Source organism: Callithrix jacchus, chromosome 6, assembly GCF_049354715.1.
Source record: "Callithrix jacchus isolate 240 chromosome 6, calJac240_pri, whole genome shotgun sequence".
Taxonomy (NCBI): domain Eukaryota; kingdom Metazoa; phylum Chordata; class Mammalia; order Primates; family Cebidae; genus Callithrix; species Callithrix jacchus.
In genome coordinates, this window is record NC_133507.1 from 162,231,082 (window position 1) to 162,251,999 (window position 20,918).

Sequence of the window (20,918 nt, forward strand, 5' to 3'; positions counted from 1 at the left end):
GGGCACCGCAATGAGGAAGCGGCTGCTGGATGTGGCTTCACCTCCTTCCGCCTGACACCACCACCCGGATTCCTGGTCCCTCCAAGCAGGGCTGCCCAGAGGAGCCTCACCCCTAAATCCATGGAGCCCCACCCTGCTCTGATCCTGCCCCTGAGGCCCAGGAGGACCAAGCTTGGCATCAGGCCTGTGACTGTGACCCTCCCTCCTCCTGACCTCTGGCCCAGCAGCTCCCTCAGCTCCACCCCATGGGCAAGGAACCAGGAAAGGCCTCCTGGGGTCCTGCGAGCTGACGCCTCCAGCTCGCAGAGAGGCCTCCTCTGGAGCCAGTGCTGGCTTCTGAAGCCTTCTCTTGCGCTGGCCCTGAGTCTCCCCCGGACTCAGGACCAGGCCTGCCAGCCAGCTGGGCTCCCTGGGGAGCTCGTTAAGGGCTCCTTTGCAGCTCAGGCTCAGAAAATGGAAATTAAAACTGTTGAGAGGAGCTGGGAGGAGAGGAATGCCGGCCAAGGAGCACCCGGCGCCAGATGACAGGAGAGTGTGAGCCCCCAGACTGAGTCACCACTCCAGAGGCTCCAGCCTGTGCCCTGTCCCCGAGGCCCTCACAGGGGGATCCTGCAGCCAGGCATCAGGAGCACCAGTCACTGGCAGTGCTGGAGCACACAGAGGCACAGAGCCTGGTCACCCAAGATGACCCTAGTCCGTCCAGAGGGTCTTCAGGGGGTGGTGGAGAATGAGGACAGGAGGCAGCCACACAGCTCCTTTCCCAAGAGCTGCAGGAACCCCCACCCCGGCAGAATCCAGGTGGGCAGGTGGGGCTCCTGAGATCTGGCACTTATGCCTGAGGGAACACAGAGCCAGCTCTGGAGGGAGGCTTGGTCCGGTACCCCAAACCCATGGGTGTGGAACCTGAGCAAGGTAGGGCCCTGATCCATCATATTGAGGACATTGAGACCCAGGAAGCTGAGGCCACCCTGAGCCCCATCTGCCCTGCTACCCCAACCTGGGCAGGGTGCAGTGGGGAGGGCCTTGAGAGGAAGTGGGGTTGGGACCCGAGGGGCCCGGGGCTTGGGGTGAAGAGGGTGGCATTTGTCCATGAACAACGGGCCAAAGGTCAAGCCTGGGGCCTTTTGGTCCAAGGATCTCTGCTGGCCACACTGCCCCGAGGCCCGTATGCTTCCTGAGAGGACCCCCTGGGGGTGTGGGCGATGGGGTCCAGCATCCCCTGAGCTCAGTCCCAAATGGAGGGTAAGGCTGCCGAGTGTGTGGTGGGCCCTGCAGGGATGGGCCTTGCCCCAGGGCACAGGCTGAGCTGAGGGGCTGCCTCCGGGTGTGTCTGTGGGCACTCACGTCACAGCTGGCAGGGACCGTGAACGTCCCCTCATCCCACCAGCCTGTTGACAGTTTAGGACACTAAGGGCCAGTGCCCGGGGCTTGCAAGATGCTTAGCAGGGCCCAGCTCCCCTCCCGGCCACAGCAGCTCCTCCCTCTCCCGGGTCCTGGCCTTACCTCACCCCCACTGCCAAGGGCCTGGCTTGCTGGTGCCACTGTGGGTTCCCTGCTGCCCCCAGGCCACCGTCAGCGCCATGACTGAGGAGCTGAAGGCCCTCCAGGCCCAGTTTGAGGATGCCATCGTAGCCCATCAGACGGAGACCACGGCCCTGCGTGAGCGCCTCCGGGACCTGGCGGCTGAGCGAGGCCAAGCGGAGAGAGAGGTGAGGGGCAGGGCTGGGGGCTCGGGGGGCACCAGCGGCGAGAAGACAGTGGGACAGGTTCCGAGACAGGAGAGCGTGAAGAGTGGGGTGTCAGGAAGAAAGAGGCCATGCCATGGAGGAGGGCAGCGTGGCCCCCGCAGGTAGGAAAAGGCAGCCACAGGGATCATGGGCGAGGGGCCTCACACCAGACACTAAGCCAAGCTCAGGCTCCCAGAGCAGATGAAACGGTGCCTGGCCGGGGCCATCAGCTGAGAGAAGCTGACGCTGGTTTCAGGGAAAAGAAGGCGTTATTTCTAAGCCCCCTGAAGGGGTGAGTTTGACTTTGGGGTGAAAGTGGATTTGGCTGAGTCAGGGTGCCAGCTGAGCAGGTGGGGAGCTCTTCGCAGGCTGCCATGGGTCCAAACACAGCTCCCACTGCCCTGCGTGTCCTGGGAAGGTGCCTGGCACACTGGCCGGCTCCTGGGCACAAGCAGGGCAATCCTGCCGCCGGGAGGGCCAGCACGTGAAGGGGTGACCAGAGCCACGCAGCCGAAGGCTCCGGAGTCCAGCCAGCCCCCTCTTTCCACATATAGTTAAGAAAGTGGAGTCAGGAGGGCCTGGCTCCCAAAGCCTTCCCAAGAGACAGGCGTGACCTGGGGCGAAGGGGAAGCCCGACCCTTGGCCAGGAGACCCATTGTGCCATCCACTGAGGCAAGGGGAGGCCCCAGACAAGCTGGGCTCTGCCTGCACAGCAGAGGGCATGGACTGCACTGCACTGGGCACTAGGGTGGGGGGAGGCTGGATTTGGGGCAGCGGGCAAGAAAATAAGTAGGGGGTTAGTGGAGATAGCAGGGTGGCCCTGGGCCTGGCCAAGGCCCCGAGGTTGACATGGAGGCACCCAGGAGCCACGTGACGGTGATGTGGGGTGGGGAACAGTCATGGGCAGGGGGCAGAAGGGGCCAGGCTAGGCTATCCTGGACTCAGCAGGCAGGCAGATGGGAGAGGAGTTCCTGAGGGGCTTGGTGGGACGGGGGATGCCTGTGTATGGCGAGAGCAGGAGGGCACGGGGTCTGGGCTGGAGGAGGGGAGGGTCAGCTGCAGCCCCAGCGAGGCCCCTGGGGACGGGGCGGCCTCGCACGCTCCCTGGGCAGCTTGCCAAGGCTGGGGGCTGCGCAGCTGACCTGGTGCCGGGCAGCCGGCAGGGGCAGAATGGGGAGAGGGGCTCAGCCCTCCCCAGGCACACACAAGAGGCGGGGCCGAGAGGGGAAGAGAACATGATTTAACATGACCGGCTGTTTACACTGGCACCAAGGAGAAAGGTCTCCTTTCAACAGATTTCAAAGTCAGGCTTGGTCAGCGACCACACCGGGAAGCGAAAGGAGATTTCAAAACTGGGGCAGCAGGGGCGAGGGAGGGGATGGGGCGCCTGGGTTCTGCGGGCCTCAAGGCCTCACAGGAAGGTCAGGCTTTCAGGGCAGCAGTCCCCGGAAGGGAGTCGGGGTTCCCAGAACAGAGCGCCCAGATAGGGAGTGGGGGCTGAAAGGTAAGGACGGGTGACTGGGATGACAGGAACAATCTTAGAGAAAAGCAAGCCCAGCCCGTCCGGCGCCAGGCTGGCCCAGGGTCACCATGGAAACCGCAACACTTTTCACAGCCTTCGAGCTTGGAGGAACTTCAGGCTCAGACCCTGGCTAAGGCCCACACATGTGTGCACACGCGTGCATCCACATCACGCACGAACACAGTGAGACCACACACACCTGTGCACACGCCACACACAGTGGCGCGCGCGTGACACACGCTGAACACACACACACGCATGCCCCACGCACTCACACGCACGCAACCCTCACGCTGGAATCACGGACATCACACAGTGCACACAGGCGTGCACAGAAACGCGCAGCAAGCGCACACGCACACTCACGTGAAAACACTCGCACACGCACACACGCATTCACACACATTCGCACCCACACACGCACTTATTCACACACTCACATGCACACTCTCATGCACACGCACACGCACACACATGCATATACTCACACATACACATGCATGCAGACACATGCACATACGGAGGGCCTGCGCAGGCACACACACATACGCACACGCACATGCACACACACATACACGCACACACATGCATATACTCACACATACACATACATGCAGACACTCACATGCACATACGGAGGGCCTGCGCAGGCACACACACATACGCACATGCACATGCACACACACATACACGCACACACATGCATATACTCACACATACACATACATGCAGACACATGCACATACGGAGGGCCTACACAGGCACACACACATACGCACACACATGCACACACACATACACGCACACACATGCATATACTCACACATACACATACATGCAGACACTCACATGCACATACGGAGGGCCTGCGCAGGCACACACACATACGCACACGCGCATGCACACACACGGGCACACAACACGCACAGAGTTGACACCTGCACGCGCTCTGTGTCACACACGGTCACACTCACCAGTCCCTCCCGGTTTTCCCTCCACAGCCCTCCTCCCTGCAGCGCTCTGGAGCTGCCTCACTGCAGATTTTGAAAGAGGCTGTTTATACAATTTCTAGTAAAGAAATGATTATTATCATCACATTAAGTGATTTGGCTGTAAAATTCCCGTGAAAGGGACGGCTGTTCTCAGGAGGGGAGGGAGCGGGTGGGGGAGTGTGGGGACCCTCCGCCTGCACCTCCGGGGTCCTCCCCCTCCCTCTGGGGCCCTCCCCCCCCTCTCCCTCCCCCCATGCCCTCTCCCTCCTGCTCCGGGCCCCTCCCCCTCCCCCACATTTGTTTTGCTTGTTTTTATCTCCTCTGCCCTGGGAAATGAAAACAGTTTCTTTTATGATGCATGGGCCCTTTTGCTGGTCCTTGACCTTCTGGGCCCGTTTCTGCTGAGCTCTGCGGAAAATGCTTAGTACAGTCAGGGCTCCTACATGTGGGGGTGGAGGGGAGCAGAGGGGAGGCTCTGGCCCTTCCCAAAAACAGAACAACAATCAGAGCGGCAGCCTCAAGAGCCAGGCCGGCCGGGGGCCTGGACAATATCCCGTGAAAACAGCCAGCAAAGAGGGTTTTGTTTTTGGCGAGCCGGCAACTTGACATCACGGAGTCTCTGTGGCTTCCCTCCCTGGGCATGCCCTGCTGGCTCCCCACCCCTGCAGCTCCCGCTCCTCCCCTGGGACATGCCAGAGCCAGAATGGAGTCCTCTCCAGGGTTTTTGGTCAGGCCCAGAGCTCAGACCTGGGAGGCAGGAGCCTGGGGCCAAACCCCAGCAAGTCGCCACCCCAGAGTGTAGGTGCAGGGGGAGCCTTTCCGCCGGGCTGCAGCTGTCTTCCAGACCCCAGCCCTGGGCTCTCCTGGGCACCGTGAGATACCTGGTGGCTAGAGCAGGGAACCAAGACCCTCCTCCCACTGCCTCCCATGCCAATGGGGGAGGAGGGCTGGGCTGAGGGAGTGGGTGAGCCCCACTGTGCCAGGGTCCCTGTGCTGGGGTCAGTGCCCAGCCTGCCTGCCAAGGTTGCTACCCACACGACAGGCAGTGGCCTGGGCACCACACTATCACCTAAAGAGAGGATGGGACACTGGGAGCCGGAGGTGGGAGGCCCCGGGCAGGGGCAGCTGAATGTGGGCAATGACAGTGCAGACACGTGTGCTGAGCCACGTCCCAGGCAGGTCTTGATGGCCAGTGGTCAGTGTCCCAGGGTCCAGGGAGGCCACAGGGTGGGGACAGACCCAGGGGGTCAACATAGGGTCTGCTGAGCTCTTGGGCTGGCCCTGCTGCAGCCCCTGGAGCCCCCCCCCACCCCACAGACTCCACAGCAGTAGGATTGGTGGCTCCGTGGGGTGAGCAAAGTGCATGAGGACCAAGCTGGGCAGGGCCCCTGTGCCTCCCCCTGGAGCTCGGTCCCCAGCTGGCCGCCAGAGCTGCACACTCCTCCCCAGGCTGAGAGTCTGCGGGCACAACTGACCATGGCTCAGGAGGGGTTGGCCACACTGCGCCAGGAGCTGCAGGCCGTCAAGCAGAGCAGGGCAGAGGCCCGCCAGGCGCTGGGTGACGAGGCCCGCAAGAAGGACGTACTGCTTCTGTCCAACAGTGAGCTGCAGGCCGCCATCCTCAGGGCTGAGCAGGAGAAGGCCAGGTATGACAGCCGTCCCGGAGCGGCTGGTGTCCCTGCAGCCCACTGCCCACCCAGGCTGCAGGGAGGATTGGGCGAGGGGGCTAGGCAGGGGCGTCCCATTGATTTGGCCCCACTGATGGTGGGTAGACATGCCAAGCAGGCCTCCTGCTGCCCAGTCCACGGGGTCTGCAGTGCTGGCCAGTGCAAGGGTGGCTGGGGACAGGGACACACCTGTCCCTGTCCACAGAAAGTTTCCATCAGCAGGAAGACAGGTCACGGGTGACCTCCCAGAGGTGGCACCAGGCTGGGGAGCAGAGGGAGGACAAGAGCCTGGCTGGGGCTCCAGAAAGGCCCCTGTGGGGCAGCTGGGCTGGACAGCAGCCCTCACAGCAGGCGGCAGAGGTGCCAAGCTGGGCTGGATATTAAGCATCTGGGCACGTGAGGGAGAGGGAGAAGTGGGGAAGGATGAGGCGAGGAGGGGCTGGAGAGGCAAATGGTGGACAGGGGCCATGCAGCTGGGCACTGGGACATGAGTGGACATGTGTCCAGAAGGTGACAGGGAGCCCTGCAGAGGCGGGGTTTGGGGACATTGTGGAAAGTCAAGACCGGGGTCGGCGCCTCACTAGAGCAGCAGAGACCTGCTGGGCAGCAGTGCTGACCCCCCCCAGAGGATGCAGGGGCCCCAGTCTGTGGCACCCTTGTCAGTTTTAAGCGGTCCAAGGAAGAGAAGGAGCAGAAGCTGCTGATCCTGGAGGAGGCGCGGGCAGCGGCGCAGCGGGAGGCCAGCGCACTGCGGGCCCGCCTGTGGGAGCTAGAGCAGGCGCGGGGGGACACCCGCCAGGAGCTCCGGGAGCTCCACAGACAGGTAGGTGGCAGGAAGGGTCATCATCCAGGCAGGCACCTCCTGCCTGGTGCGTCCCGGCTCCTCCAGGCCCTCCCGGGGCACCCCAGGGCTGCAGCGCAGGAGCCCCGAGACCTGGCCTTGCAGGTGCCTTTGAATCACTCTGTCCCCAGACTTTGGGCCACCCCCTGCTCAGGTTCACAGGTCCCCTGGTTGGGTCTGTCCCTGTGGGCTACAGATGGCAAGACTGGAGAGGACAGAAACAGGAGGCTTGGGGCGGAGGAGGAGCCATGCACAGCAGCAGAGTCTCTGAATGTGACGCCTTTCCATGGCACTTGGGGGCTCAGGCAAGCTGGAGGGGCGACCTGGCCGCTGCAGGGCTGGGTGCTGGAGAGCCGGGTCTCTGCTAGGCCTGGCTCCCTCCTGTCGAGGCAGCCTCGGGGCAGTTGGCTCCAGTGCACCCCAGCCAGTGCCCACCCCCCCAATCAGGGCCCACCCCTCCCTTCCTGAGACTCCTCCTTGTCCCGGGTTCTCGGAGGAGGGGCCAGGTAGGTGTCTGCAGCATGGCTGAGGTGGCAGCTCCTGGGATGAGGCCCATTGGATGAACCTTACCCAAGCCTCCCTGAGTGTGGCCAGCTGCCCTCAGGAATGTGTGAGTGGAGGTAGGAGGCAGGAGGCTGCCTGGGCACCGAGAGCAGTGACCCCATCAGTGCGGCCCCATGCTCCCAGGTGAGGACGCTGACGGCTGAGAACCAGAGGAGGCGTGGAGAGGCCCGGGAGCTGCAGGGGCGATGCTGGCAGGAGGTGCTGGAGCTGCGGAGGCAGGCGGCTGAGGCGGAGGCCAGGCGCGAGGGTGCCCGGAAGGAGGTGGGAGGGCCGCCAGTGCTCCGAAGGGAAGATGCTGGGCTGGGGGAGTAGAGGGAGGCCCAGGCCCACCCACTTCCTCACCGTCTCCCATGGGCGCTCCCCCCAATGTCCCTCCTACAGGTCCTGGGGCTGCAGCGGAAGTTGGCCGAGGTGGAGGCCGAAGGGGAAGCCCGCGGACAGCGGCTCCAGGAGCACCTCCGTGACAGCCGGGGGGCAGAGCAGACCCTCCGGGCAGAGCTGCACAGCGTCACCAGGAAGCTGCAGGAAGCCAGCGCTGTGGCCGACGCTCTCCAGGCTCGCCTGGACCAGACCTGTCACCAAATCCACAGCCTGGAGCGGGAGCAGACCCAGGCCCAGCATGCGAGGCAGGAGGCCGAGGCCCAGCTGGCCCGGCTCTGCTCCACACTCCGCCGTGGCCTGGGGCTCCGGGGACAGAGCCCATGGGCCTCCCCGGAGCAGCCCCATTCCCCCACCCAAGGTCAGAGTCCTCAGTGGCGGCAGGCAGGCCCCTGTCCTGGCTCAGTCCCTGGCCTGACACCCCTCTATCAGGCCTCACAGCTAGATAAGCAAGGGACTCAGATAAGCAATGGAAGGGGCCTGCGGCCAGCTCCCCAAGCTCCCATGGTTGGAGCAGCAGAGAGGAAGGGGGACAAGCATGCATCTGCCACTGTGTCGCCGTCTACGACCCCTCGCTGTCCCCTCCCGCAGGCTCCAATGGCTCCCAGGATCTCCCTGGGCAAGAGGGTGCCAGTGCCCAAGCCAGGCCCCACTCACCCCTCCCACGGCCCTCGCCCACTCCCAGAGGCCGCGGCTCAGAGATACTGGACGTGGACACTGTGAAGGACATCCTACGGGACTTTGTGCAGAAGCTCCGGGAAGCCCAGAGGGAGCGGGTAACGGGGGCTGGGGCCCTCCCACCCACAGCAGCATGACGGGGTTCTCTGGGAAGAGCACCTCAGACCTGGTGTCCACCCATCCACACGTTCCTGGGTCTCAAGGTCCAGGCTGTCCTGTTTGTTGTGATAAACGCTGGTACCACCGTGGCCCCCAAACCCAAGTGCCTCGGGTGGCTGCAGGCCACCCGCTTCCTCAGACCAGGCTGAAAAGCCCCTGGAGCCAGGCCCTGCTGCGACACCCACCAGGGCCCAGGCCAGGGCATTCTGCGATTCGTGCCATCCCCTGAAGAGCTGCCTGGGGCTGAGCAACTGCAGGACAGGGCCAGCAAGCTCCCCTTAGTGCTCCCAACGTCCCCTCCTGTGGGCCCAAGTTCCCCAGTGGCTGCTCCTGGCTTCAGGGCTCCCACAGAACCACCCATGAGCAGCCCCCTCCCAGCTCGCTGGGTGACGATGGGCAGGGGACTCCCACAGGCAGGGCTGTGGGAAAGACAGAGGCAGGCCCTGAGCCCTGGCACACCCGCTCCCACCTCTGCCAGCCCCAGGAAGCAGGGTCCCATCTGCACTCAGCCCCAAGAGCTGCAGGGGCAGCCCCTGCCAGTCCCCCTGACCACAAGCCGTGGGCCACCACCTGCCAGCTCTCCACACCACACATGTACCTGAAACCTGGACCCTGCAGGCCCAGCCCCACTGGACCCCTCCCCTCCCCAGGCCTGCAGGTCAGTTCAGCTTCCCAGTGTGGCCACCTTGCCCGAGCCCACTGCCACCCCACCTACTGCCCTGCCCTGCACACGCTCAGGCTAGGCCAGGCTGGCACCCACCCTCTAGCAGACACCTCGGCCCTCCACCCGCCCGCTGGGCCACCCCCACTGACCTCAGTCCTTCCTCCCAGGACGACTCACGAATCCAGGTGGCGACCTTGAGCAGCCGGCTGAGTGAGGCAGAGTGCAGGTGTGCCCGGGCCCAGAGTCATGTAGGGCAGCTACAGAAAGCCCTGGCCGAGGCCCATGAAGGTGACCTCCCTTCCCCACCCCACCCACCCTGGGAGTGGCTGTGAGGGTGGAACCACAATGTCCCCACTGCTGCCAGTTGTAAGCTTTTGGTCCCTATGGCAGCTTGGAGGGAAGGGGGCCCAGGGCAACACCCAAGCCACCAGGCCTGGGGAGGCGGGGCCTGCATTTGGCATCAGAGCTTTCTCAGCCCCAGCACAGAGGAATGGCATCCACAGGCCCCTCAAGGCCCTCCTGGTCATGCCCGTGTCCTCGGCAGCCCCTGCCCCACCCTGGCCTCCTGCAGTTCACACCAGGGGCCTTTGCCTGGGCCGTGCCCTCTTCCTGGCACCCTCTACCCCAGGTAGCCACATGGCTCTCCCCATGCAGGCCCTGCCCCTTGCCACCCCCTCAGAGAGGTCCCTCCCCACTGCCCCTGACTGCATCTCACACACGAGTTTCTCCACTTACTGCCCCCTCGGTTATAGGAAAGAGGCAGCCAGGGGCGGTGGCTCACGCCTGTAATCCCAGCACTTTGGGAGGCCAAGGTGGGTGGATCACCTGAGGTCGGGAGTTCAAGACCAGCCTGACCAACATGGCGAAACCCTCTCTCTTTAAAAAAAAAAAAAAAAAATGAAAGAGGCAAGAGGCAGGAGGGAAGGATGAGCAAGGAGGAGGTCAGAGTCCAGATGCAGGAAGCTGGGACCCCGGGCCAGTCCAGGACCCTTGAGCTTCGAGGACACCCTGCCCCACCTGGGTGCCAGTCACTCAAGCCTTCCAAGTTGCCTGCCTGTGACCTGGGAGGGGCGTGGGAGCCCCTCGAGCCACCCTGCTTGCCCCACAGACCGGCGCCGGGTGGAGGGTGTGCTGGGCAGTGCTCGGGCAGCGAGAGCCCTGCAGAAGGAGGCGCTGGGCAGGCTGGAGACGGAGCACCTGGCGAGCGTGCGTGCGGCAGGCCGGGAGAAGCGACGGCTGCAGGTGGGGAGGTGGTGGGGGGGGCATGTGAGGGGGCAGGCGGGGGTGGGGGGGCAGGTGGGGCGTGAGAACAAGGCGTCTCAGACACCCTCACACCCTGCAGGGAGGCCATAGGGCCGGGAGGGGGTGAAAGGGGTTTGCAAGGGCTTCTGTGGGTGTTCAGAGCTGGGGCCAGTGGCCAGCTAGGCGGGGCCCTGGGCACAGGTGCAGGCTGGGGCCATCAGGATTGGACCTGTCCCTAGCAGAGCTGTCTTTAGGGTAGTTCTAGCCCTTGTGTTACAGATTGGGGAAACCGAGGACTTGGTCCTGGGGGCACAGCAAGTGGGGGGCAGAGCCCCAAGTCTAGGCCCTTCTTTCTCATGAGGCCACACTGGCAGGCATAGGGGCGGCCCTGGCCCAGCCTTGGGGCTCTTTACAGGGTCACCGTGCTGCTCCAAGACCACTTTTCACTCCATGTCACTCAGGCACAGAAAGGGCTGAGGTCAGCACCCCTGTGCACCAGGCTTTTTGTTGGGGAGGTGGCCACTGGGTCTGAGGTGTGCCTGGAAAGGGAACAGCCAGGCCGGTGGATGGAGCTGGTGGGGAGCATGGGCCCAGTCCAGCCCAGCCCACAGGTCCAAGTAGCCCCAGCATGTCCTGAGATCCTCTTGTCAGGACTAGGCCAGAGGACAACCCAGCCTTTCCCAAGTGTTCCCTCGCAGGCCCCAGCGGCCAGAGAAGAGCGTGCCCCACTGAGGCTCCCCAGGGTAACCGCCCCAGGCATCCCCCAACCTATTCTGGGAAGAGGGAGCCAGCACAGCGCAGAGGGGACTGAGCACAGAGGTCTAGGAGCCACTCCTCTGCAAGCGTCCCTCCCACGAGGGAAGCCTGGATGTGCTGTCAGGAGGGACAGCCCTGCAGGTTGGCACAGAGGTCAAGTGCAGAAGCCACCCATGGTCACCTTCCCCAGCAGGCCTGTGCTGCTCCCCGTGGGGCTCAGCCTGGGAGCCTGGTGGCCCTCAGAGGCCACCAAAGGGCTGTCAGCACTCAGGCCAGCAGGCAGGCACTGGGTCCCTAGGAGGCCTTGAACCTCTGAGGACGTGGCTCCTGCAGGGAAGAGGGGAGGGGGCAGAGAGCAGCGGCCACGCTGCAGAGACGGCAGGTTCCTCATCAGCCAGGAGCCTGGAAATTCCTGTCTCCAGTGGCAGCTGCTGGGGCGGTAGGACTTGAGAGATCTGTGGAAGGCCCAGGCGGCCTGGCCAGGGATGGGGTCAGACTTTCGAGATGCCCAGGAGGCGGGGAAGCTGAGCTGAACCACGCTTCCTTTATAGGTGTAGCCACGTGTGCCGCCCACAGGCGTTCAGAACAGGTGCTCTGTGTTCACAGGTTACACACTTTGAAACAGTTGTCTCTTTATTTTATTTAATTTTTTGAGACACAGTCTCACTCTATCGCCCAGGTGAAGTGCAGTGGCATGATCTTGGCTCACTGCAGCCTCTGCCTCCTGGGTTCAAGCAATTCCCTGCCTCAGCCTCCTGACTAGCTGGGACTACAGGTGCACGTCATCACACCCGGTTAACGTTTTGTATTTTTAGTACAGACGGGGTTTCACCATGTTGGCCAGGCTGGTCTCAAACTCCTGACCTCAAATGATCTGCTCGCCTCAGCCTCCCAAAGTGCTGGGATTACAGGCATGAGCCACCCTGCCTGACCCTGAAATAGACCTTTTAAATCAACCTTTACAAATGCATTCTTCAGATAGGCCACATTTGATCTAGTTCCTGAGTTTATGAAAGCTGAGGATGATGTGTTGAATTTTCTGACTGCAATTCTTTTTGTCAGTGTCTCCTTTTATTTCCAAGGGTATCTGACTCTCTTCGAATGTGAGGTTTCTCCGTGGACTCTTCCCACGTGGCCTGCACATCCCATGGCTGCTGTTTGTCCTCCTCTCGGCCTGTGCCTTTTTGCTGTTTGCGTTTTCAGCCTGGCTTTGGCTTCAATCCCACCTTAGAGTCTTTGCCTTTTCTGGGGGAATTTGTGCCACGTAGAAGATTTGTGGTAACGCAGGCTCTGTTTTTCCTTAGGTTGCTGATAGGACGTTTCCTCCTTTCTGCATGTCTTTCCTGCTGGTCCTGTCTTGCACGGCAGGGGTGACTCATTCGTGCCTTTTCCCTTAGCCTTTGCATCCAGGGCCTCTTAGGGCTGGGCTAGGACACCGCCCTGCACCCTCCAAGGCCAAGGGTGTTGTCTCCCGCCCCCACCCCCCCACCCGACTGCAGTGCTTCCACCTGCGCCCTCAGCCAAGGGTGTTGTCTCCTGCCCCCACCCCCCCACCCGACTGCAGTGCTTCCACCTGCGCACTCGGCCAAGGGTGTTGTCTCCCGCCCCCACCCCCCCACCTGACTGCAGTGCTTCCACCTGCGCCCTCGGAGCTGAGACTTCTGTCCCTTAGAACTTCCTCCTTTGGACACTCTCCAATTGCAGCCTGCCCGGGGCTCTGGCTCTCCTGCCTGTGAGTGGGACTTCTCTTGATATCTGTGGACCTCCGGGCTCTCTACCCACAGCAGCCCACACCTGTTTTGATAGCAACATTTGATATCTGAGGGGGGGGTCCACAGATATCAAATGTTGCTATTTTTTGCAACAAATTGCTGATGACTTAAAACAACCCCACTTTTGAGCGCCCGGCCCTGTAGGTGAGAAGCCTGGCACGGTGCTTCCCGAGGCATCTAGGCTCATCCCGTGTGGCGGGTTCAGCTCCTTGCATGATCCGGCTGAGCCTCATTTCCAGGCTGTCGGCCAAGGGCCCCCCACTCCCAGCCAGGGGCTTTCTCAACGGCACCACAGCGCAGCGGCAGGGCGTTCGCCCCGTGTCTCCATGTGCCTCACACCTCTTGCTCCCTTCTGCGGACACCTGCGGCCTGCGTGGGTGGTCACCCTTTCCTTAGAGTCAGCCAACTTGCATCCAGAGTCCCCTGGCCATGAACGCGACATAGTCACAGGTGAGCGTCGGGATGGGAGCTCACAGGGCCTCCGAGGGCCCCACCTGCCACGTGGGTCCCAGCAATGTGCTACCAGCTTCAGTGAACTCCGTGCCACTGGCTGCTGGGTGGGGCCACCCACGGCGTCTCTCCTGGAGGGGCCTGGTTTCATCAGTCTGGGCCCCTCAGAGGGTTTCAGAACTGTGCAGAGTCTCCAGGCTCTTTGGGTTTTTCTTGTCAGCGCTCTTTCCAGAGTGGCAGCCCGACGCCTCCGTGTCTTTGAAATTCAAAAATGTCACAAAAATATGGGCGTGTCGGCCCCTCTCAGTGTTTTTACCTACCCAGGAACCCCTCCCCACTTGCAGAAGGAAATCTACCTTCTGTTTATAGAGTTTCCTCCCACTGTTAAAAAAAAAAAAACTCTCCTTCTCCCTCCACCTGGAACCCTCAGCGCCCCGTCCCTGACCCCTGGGCCTGTCCTCCTGGCTTCAGACTTGAATGTCTCCTCATCTCCATCTCCCCAAGTCCTAGGAGAATTTCACGTCTCACACCTGCCTCATCGCCTCTGCTGCTGCCCTCAGGGCGGCCTGGACGGCCGGAGTTTTCACCTCAGGCTGTGCCCCTCGAGCCGCCTGCCCCAGCCTCGCCCGGGGAACGCCAGTTACCGTCTTCTGATGCGTGTCAGTGGCTTCTCTGTTTCCCTAGAGACTCTCGAATCCGATTCCTCGGATCAACTTTATTTTCTGGAACCACAGTGGATGCTACTTTTGTGATGGTTTTTCCTTTGCGTGTCTTTGAAGAAGGGAGTCCTGGCCTTGTCCGAAGCTGGGAGTGGAGAGGGGCCCATTAGGGACTTATGTGTCCCCAGCCACATATCTCAGGCTCAAAGGAAAGGCAGAGAGAAGGGTTCCAAGATCCCGCAGCCACAGGGAGCTGTGGGGGCGTGTGGGGAGCCAGCAGTGGCATTCCAGCCCTCCCAGAGCTGCTCTTTTCCTGAAGTGTGTGTGGGGGGGGCAGTGGGGGTGCTCTCTGGTGCTGAAGTATTCAGGGGGCAGTGGGGGTGCTCTCTGGGGCAGTGGGGGTGCTCTCTGGTGCTGAAGTGTGCAGGGGGCAGTGGGGGTGCTCTCTGGTGCTGAAGTGTCGGGGGGCAATGGGGGTGCTCTCTGAGGCAGTGGGGGTGCTCTCTGGTGCTGAAGTGTCTGGGGGCAGTGGGGGTGCTCTCTGGGGCAGTGGGGGTGCTCTGGTGCTGAAGTGTCGGGGGGAAGTGGGGGTGCTCTCTGGGGCAGTGGGGGTGCTCTCTGGTGCTGAAGTGTCGGGGGGCAGTGGGGTTGCTCTCTGGTGCTGAAGTGTCAGGGGGCAGTGGGGGTGCTCTCTGGTGCTGAAGTGTCGGGGGGCAGTGGGGGTGCTCTCTGGGGCAGTGGGGGTGCTCTCTGGGGCAGTGGGGGTGCTCTGGTGCTGAAGTGTCGGGGGGCAGTGGGGGTGCTCTCTGGTGCTGAAGTGTCAGGGGTGCAGTGGGGGTGCTCTCTGGTGCTGAAGTGTCGGGGGGCAGTGGGGGTGCTCTCTGGTGCAGGGTCGTGGTGGCATCCTTACCTCCTCAGCTGCTTGCCTGGCAGGGACGGAGGGCTCCCTGGGCCCCCCAGCCACAGCAACCCTCTTCCCTGACGTGGTCCCCTGTAGCTCCCTGCAGCCCTCCCCATTCTGAGCCAGGGTATGGGGAGTTCCACTTCAGGTCTCCACACGTGAGTGCAGAGGATGCCTCTGATATTTATCAGATCCTAGTCCATATGCACTTTTCTGCTCAGTCTAGAATTGGCTCAAGTATTTCAGTGATATGTGCTAAACTCTATCATTACGGTGTCAGTGTTTTCTTATAATTCTGGCTGTGACCATCTCACCTTTTTTTAGGCCAAGCTGGTTTCATCTGCCCTCAGGAGCCCTCCAAGTCCCTGGTCTCCAGCTCTGAGAAGAAGTTTTTGCCAACGTTTTGTAATCTATTGGTCATTGTGGTGGGTGTCTGGATTCAGACACACCTAAGTCGCCACCTCACCAGAGGCCCCGCTTTTGACACTTGGCAAAGCCAGGCGGAGAGCTCAGGGTTGAAATGTTTCTAGCCGGCCAGGGAGCTGGGAAGACAGCCACGCTCCCTGCTGCCCCGCGCCCTTGCCGAGCCGGGGGTCCCTCGGGGCAGGCCTGGCGCCTCTCCTGGCTCTGCCGAAGCCCCAGGCACAGTCTAGAGCCGACTCTGCATTTGACACACTTCTCTCACTTTCATGGGTCGATTTTTTCCCCCGTTTCACATAAGCCAATGTGTTTGTCAAGAGAAAGTTAATTAAAAACGTATTTTTCTAATTAAATGGTAGGCTGTGCTATGCAAACAGTAAGATTCTGTTTGAAAGCACATCCCTCCCCGTTTCCAAGGCTACCCTGGGAATTCGATAGAACAGCCGTGCAGGGCCAGCCCACCGCGCCAGGACATGCATTGAATGCAGCAGCAGTGCCCAAGCAGCTGGCCAGGCCGCCAAGCAGGTGGGAGGCCTGGCACTCGCCCAGTGTCACCCACAGCCCCATGCCTGCTCAGAAAGGCCCCCTGCCACCCTCGGATTGGCACCCGGTCACAGCTCAGGAGAGCTCATGGCATCCTTGGACTCTTGCCCAGGCCTCCTTCCCCCACTGTGCCCACGTGCCACATCCACCCCACCAGCTCCCACGTCCCCAGTGCCAGCCCTGCAGTTCACCTGCCTGTGGGGGCCAAACTCAGCATCATTCACAGGTTCTAGAAGTTTCCAGGGTACACACATACACAAAGCCAGCAGAGCAGCCAGGGGCCGGCAGGCGGACACTGAGCCACGGTCGGAACTGATTATTCTCAGTGCTTTGTCAAGAATTTTTGCATCTATAATTCCTTTTTGGTGACATACTTTTCAAAGTTATTTGTGTTAAGAAAATTCGATTATTTTATAAAATGAATTGGTGGGCTTTCCGTATTTTCTACCACCTGGAATGCTCAAAATCACTTTTCTTGAAAGGTTCATTGACCCTCCCGGTACCTGCTCAGCAGCTCCTGTCATGGTAAAGAGTGCACTTTCATTCCCTTTCCGTCTCTTTTCTGTCAAAGGTCTGTTTTTGTTTTCCATTTCTTCTCGGGTCAGTTCTGCCCTGTGGGAGCGTCACTCATCTCACACGTCCGGTGCATTGCCAAGGACCCTGGCATCACCCCCGTAACACGTGTCTTCCCGGCAGGCACACCTGCTCTCCGTGCGTAGTCGTGCCTCATTTACATGCGGAGTTTCATCTGTTTCTGTCCTTCGTGTTGGAGGCTCGTTTCTCTCCCTTCATCTGACTTGCCAACAGTTCATGTTTTATTCCTGTTTTCAGAGAATCAATTGATCTCATTTCATTTTTGTCTAGTTTACTGATTTCAGCTTTTATTTCTATTAACACTCTATTTTTAGTCTTAGCTTATTTTTTATTTTATTTATTCCTTTGAGGGTCTGGCCCTGTCTGCCAGGCTGGAGTGCAATGGCGTGATTCCGGCTCACTGCAGCCTCCACCTCCTGGGCTCCAGCGGTCCTCCCACCTCAGCCTCTTCAGTGGCTGGTACTACAGGCACATGCCACTGCGTCTGGCTAACTTTTGTACTTCTTGTAGAAATGGTGTTAAACCATGTTGCCCAGGCTGGTCGCAAACTCCTGAGCTCACAGGATGCACCTACCTTGGCCTCCCAAAGTGCCAGGATTACAGGTGTGAGCCACCACGCCCAGCCAGTACTCTCTTTTTAAATCTTTTTCGTTGTAATTTTTCCAGTTTCTTGAAAGGAATACATAATGTGTGTGTGGGGGGGGGCTTTCCCTTCTCACAGCAGGAGCGTTTCAATGATCCCATTTTCCCTAATTGTGGTTTGGGATGTGCTGCAGCATCTTTTGATGTGAGTTCGTTCCCTTTTTACCAGTTTTCTAGAGGTTTCCGTCTTCATTTCTTCTTGAGTGTGAGGGTTATTTGAATGCATGAGTGTGCGTTTCTGCCGCTGCTGTTGCTCACGTCGCCTCCCTGGCGGGGCTGTGGCTTTGGGGGGTGACCGGCTTCTGGGCGGGTCTTCATTCGTGCTCCTGCTCTGTCACTTGTCTGCTGGTTGTTGTGGCTTTGGGGGGTGACCGGCTTCTGGGCGGGTCTTCATTCGTGCTCCTGCTTTGTCAGTTGTCTGCTGGTTGATGGTTTGGTTTTGTCTATTTGTTTCTGTTGTGTTTAGAGGAATACTGGACAAGCTGACTGCAAACTTTACGGGAAAGGGCAGACTTTTACGATTTTCCAAGAATATTTTGAAAATGAATAGTACAACAGGCTCTAAAGCCGGTAGGGTCCAAGCAGGAGGGGCTGGCAGGACAGGCAGGCAGCGGGCAGGCCTGAGCCGAGAGGGGGCCTTGCCGCCACAAACTGGCACAGACCCTGCCCTCGGTCTGGCCCCAGCGTCCCACTGTGTGGCAAGAAGGGCTCCGACCCCCTCGTATCTGAGGACTGTCCAGAGCTCATTCGCCCAGTGACTGGCCTGAGGGCAGGATTGGCAGCTCGCCGGTGCAGGGACTCCAGGGGACCTGCCAGTGGATAACCGAATGGGCCCAACGTCGCCCGGTGGATAAACAGGTATCAGGCTGAGGACCCCAGTTCCAAGAGCACGAAGGACGGCTTTGGAGGGTGTTGGTGGCAGGCTCCGCCCTGCTCTGTGCAGCCGGCAGGACACTTCATGAGAGCTTTGTCCCTTCTGCTCACGTGCAGATATTTCCCAGCCTTCACGCCCAGCCTTCCATGCAAGCCCTTCATTCGTTACAGTCTCCCCGGGGGCCTCCCAGAGTCCACAGCATGCTCCCAGCCTTCTTTGTCTTCTTCTTTTCTTTTTTTTTGAGATGGAGTTTCACTCTGGTTGCCCAGGCCGGAGTGCAGTGGTGCAGTCTCAGCTCACCGCAACCTCTGCCTCCCAGGTTCAAGCGACTCCTGCCTCCGCCTCCCAAGTAGCTGGGATTACAGGCGTGCGCCATCACGGCCGGCTAATTTTTTGTATTTTAAGTAGAAACAGGGTTTCACCATGTTGGCCAGGCTGGTCTCAAACTCCTGACCTCAGGTGATCCGCCCACCTCGGCCTCCCAAAGTGCTGGGATCACAGGCATGAGCCACTGCGCCCGGCCCCAGCCTTCTTTTTGTCCCAGCGAGACCCCGTGAGACTGCACCATACCCATGCCACAGATGGGGAAACTGACACTGGAGCCCCACGTTCTGGCTCCAAGCCCAGGCTCTCCCCTCCTTGGGCGCTGGGGTGGGAGCCGCCGGAGCCCGGACTCGCTGAGCACTCAGCTCCACTCAGCTCTGGGTGAGAAGGGCTGCGGTTCCTTCCTGCAGCTGCTTAAACCGTCAGGCTGAACCCGTGTTTTCAAGGTTGGTTTTGCCAGCCTGCCTCTCACACAGCATCAGGATTTAGAGCTGAAAGGACAGGAGAGATCAGAGCAACTCGCTGGGACTGCCTGCGGCTATGAATTAAAGGAGAACCGTTCAATTGTTACGGTTCATTCAAATTCCATAAAAGCTGAGTCCTTACAAGAGGTTTGGGACCTCTCAAAACTGCCATGAAATACTTAAGCCATATTGAAGGAAACTTCTGCTTTTCTACTGGAAAACTGTACAGAAAACTATAATTTTCAAAACTGCACAGAAGGGTGAAGCATCGCAATGTTAGGTGCAAGCATTGTCTTCCTTCTTCTCCCTTTTTAAAGTAACAAAGCGTCAGACCAAAAAAAACAGTGTTTTCAAAGTGTGGCCACCTCAGAAGGAGCTGGCCATTTCTCTGCAAAACCCTGGGAAGATGCAAGGGCTGGGGACCCACCAAGGCCTTACCAGGCCAACGTGCAGTCCAGAAGCTTCCAATGACGATGCCTCGCAGGCTCCCTCACACATCTGGGGGTGCTCAAGCCCCAACAGCTGCCAGCTCTGGGGCTCAGGGGGCACGACCAGTGACATCCTCCCTCCTGGGCTGGCAGGGAGCTGAGATTCCTGCAAGCAGGAGGAGAAGGCGGCCCCATAGGGTGGGGGCACCAGGCGGGGAGGCTGTGGGCAGAGGGCAGCAGGTGTAAGAGGTTGGCATGGTGGTGAGGTCCCAGGTCCACGTCCCGGGGGCAGCTGGGAGCACCACAGCCCCAGAGCAAGGCAGTGGCATGGCCGATGATACTCAGGTGAATGCGCCCTCAGGCTGTCCTGGGCTGCGCCTGAGGACAGAGAGGAAACTGAAGGACAGTCACTGGTCCCGAGTGGATGGAGGTGGTTTAGACAGGCTGCAGGCAGAGGGGCTGAGAGGAGGGTGCAGGGGTGAGGAACACAGCGGGGATTATGGGCGATGCCAGCTTCCCGGACTCCAGAGCTCCTGGGCTCAGTTTGGGACTAGCCAAGTCCCCAGGTGGGAGCTGAGGCAGGAGAACACAGTGTGATGGCAGAAGGGGCAAGCAGGGCCTGAGCTGAACAGGCTCCAGGAGCCTGGGAGAGGGTCACCTCAGGCTTTATCCCAAGGGCAGTGGGAGCCACCAAGGCTGGAGGCAGGGCAACGATGCCACTGATGTGCCCTCTGAGACCACCGGTTACAGCAGAGAACCTGCCAAGCCCAAGCCTTTGCCCACACTGGGCCAGAGCCCCCCCGACTTTTGTCTCAGGCTTCCTGAGAGTCCACACCTTGACGTCACATTGCAGACACAACCACTGATCAATGCCTTTCACCGTGTCCTTAACCGAGTTCTTGCTGTTTTCATCCCAGCTACATGGGCCTGTGGGACGGTCTAGGCAGATGCCCTGAGGTAAGGTTTCCCTGCAGGCCCCACACACCCGGTGTCTCCAGGTGGGCCCCGTGTCTCCCTCCCCCAGGAGCAACTGGATGCACTGCGCCAGGCCCTTGACGAGAGCAGGAGGCACAGCCAAGGCCTGGCCAAGAGGAAGCTGCTGGAGGAGCAGTTCACCAGCTTGGAGCACAGGTGCCAGGAGGCCGAGGAATCACTGGAGCCCCGGCGACAGGTGAGGGCCTCAGGAGGGCGGGGTACACTGTCACCAGGAGGCAGTGAACAGGCCTACAGGAAAGAGGCCGGTGGTCCTTTGCAGAATCAGCCCCTCAGCATGAAGGGAGGCCTAGAGAGATACTGAAGGCAGCTGTGCAGGCCTGCAGAGACCCAGGCACCATCCAGTCCCCCGGTGACAGCTGGGGAAACTGAGGCTGGAGGGGCCCATGCGGAGTCAGGCGGCTGGATTTCTTGCCACACAGTAGGAGTCAGCTGTGGACATGCCGTTTAGGAGAAAATAGGCTAAGGCCAGGGCCAGCCTTAGATGGAACAACCCACTCTCAGAAACTCGGGCCCTCCCAACCCCTGGCCCACCCCCAGCATCCTCCGCCCAGGTGCTCTGGCAGCCTCAGCGCAGTGGCCAGCAGGAGGCTGCTGAAGCGCACCGGGAGAGGTGCGCCCTGAAGGAGCAGACGGCAGCACCGCGGGCTCAGCTCACACAGGT

General features: G+C 60.6%; 1 protein-coding gene across 1 annotated transcript in view; it reads left to right on the plus strand.

The window, feature by feature from the left end:
* The window catches only part of CROCC2 (ciliary rootlet coiled-coil, rootletin family member 2), a 79,959-nt gene that overhangs the window by 51,248 nt on the left and 7,793 nt on the right, over window positions 1-20,918 (plus strand). Inside the window, exons 20-29 of the mRNA XM_078329010.1 lie at window positions 1,566-1,709; window positions 5,691-5,887; window positions 6,572-6,731; window positions 7,437-7,574; window positions 7,695-8,052; window positions 8,283-8,467; window positions 9,360-9,480; window positions 10,301-10,434; window positions 20,286-20,432; window positions 20,809-20,916. Of these exons, the coding sequence (XP_078185136.1) occupies window positions 1,566-1,709; window positions 5,691-5,887; window positions 6,572-6,731; window positions 7,437-7,574; window positions 7,695-8,052; window positions 8,283-8,467; window positions 9,360-9,480; window positions 10,301-10,434; window positions 20,286-20,432; window positions 20,809-20,916 (1,692 nt within the window). The remainder of the gene's footprint in view (window positions 1-1,565; window positions 1,710-5,690; window positions 5,888-6,571; window positions 6,732-7,436; window positions 7,575-7,694; window positions 8,053-8,282; window positions 8,468-9,359; window positions 9,481-10,300; window positions 10,435-20,285; window positions 20,433-20,808; window positions 20,917-20,918) is intronic.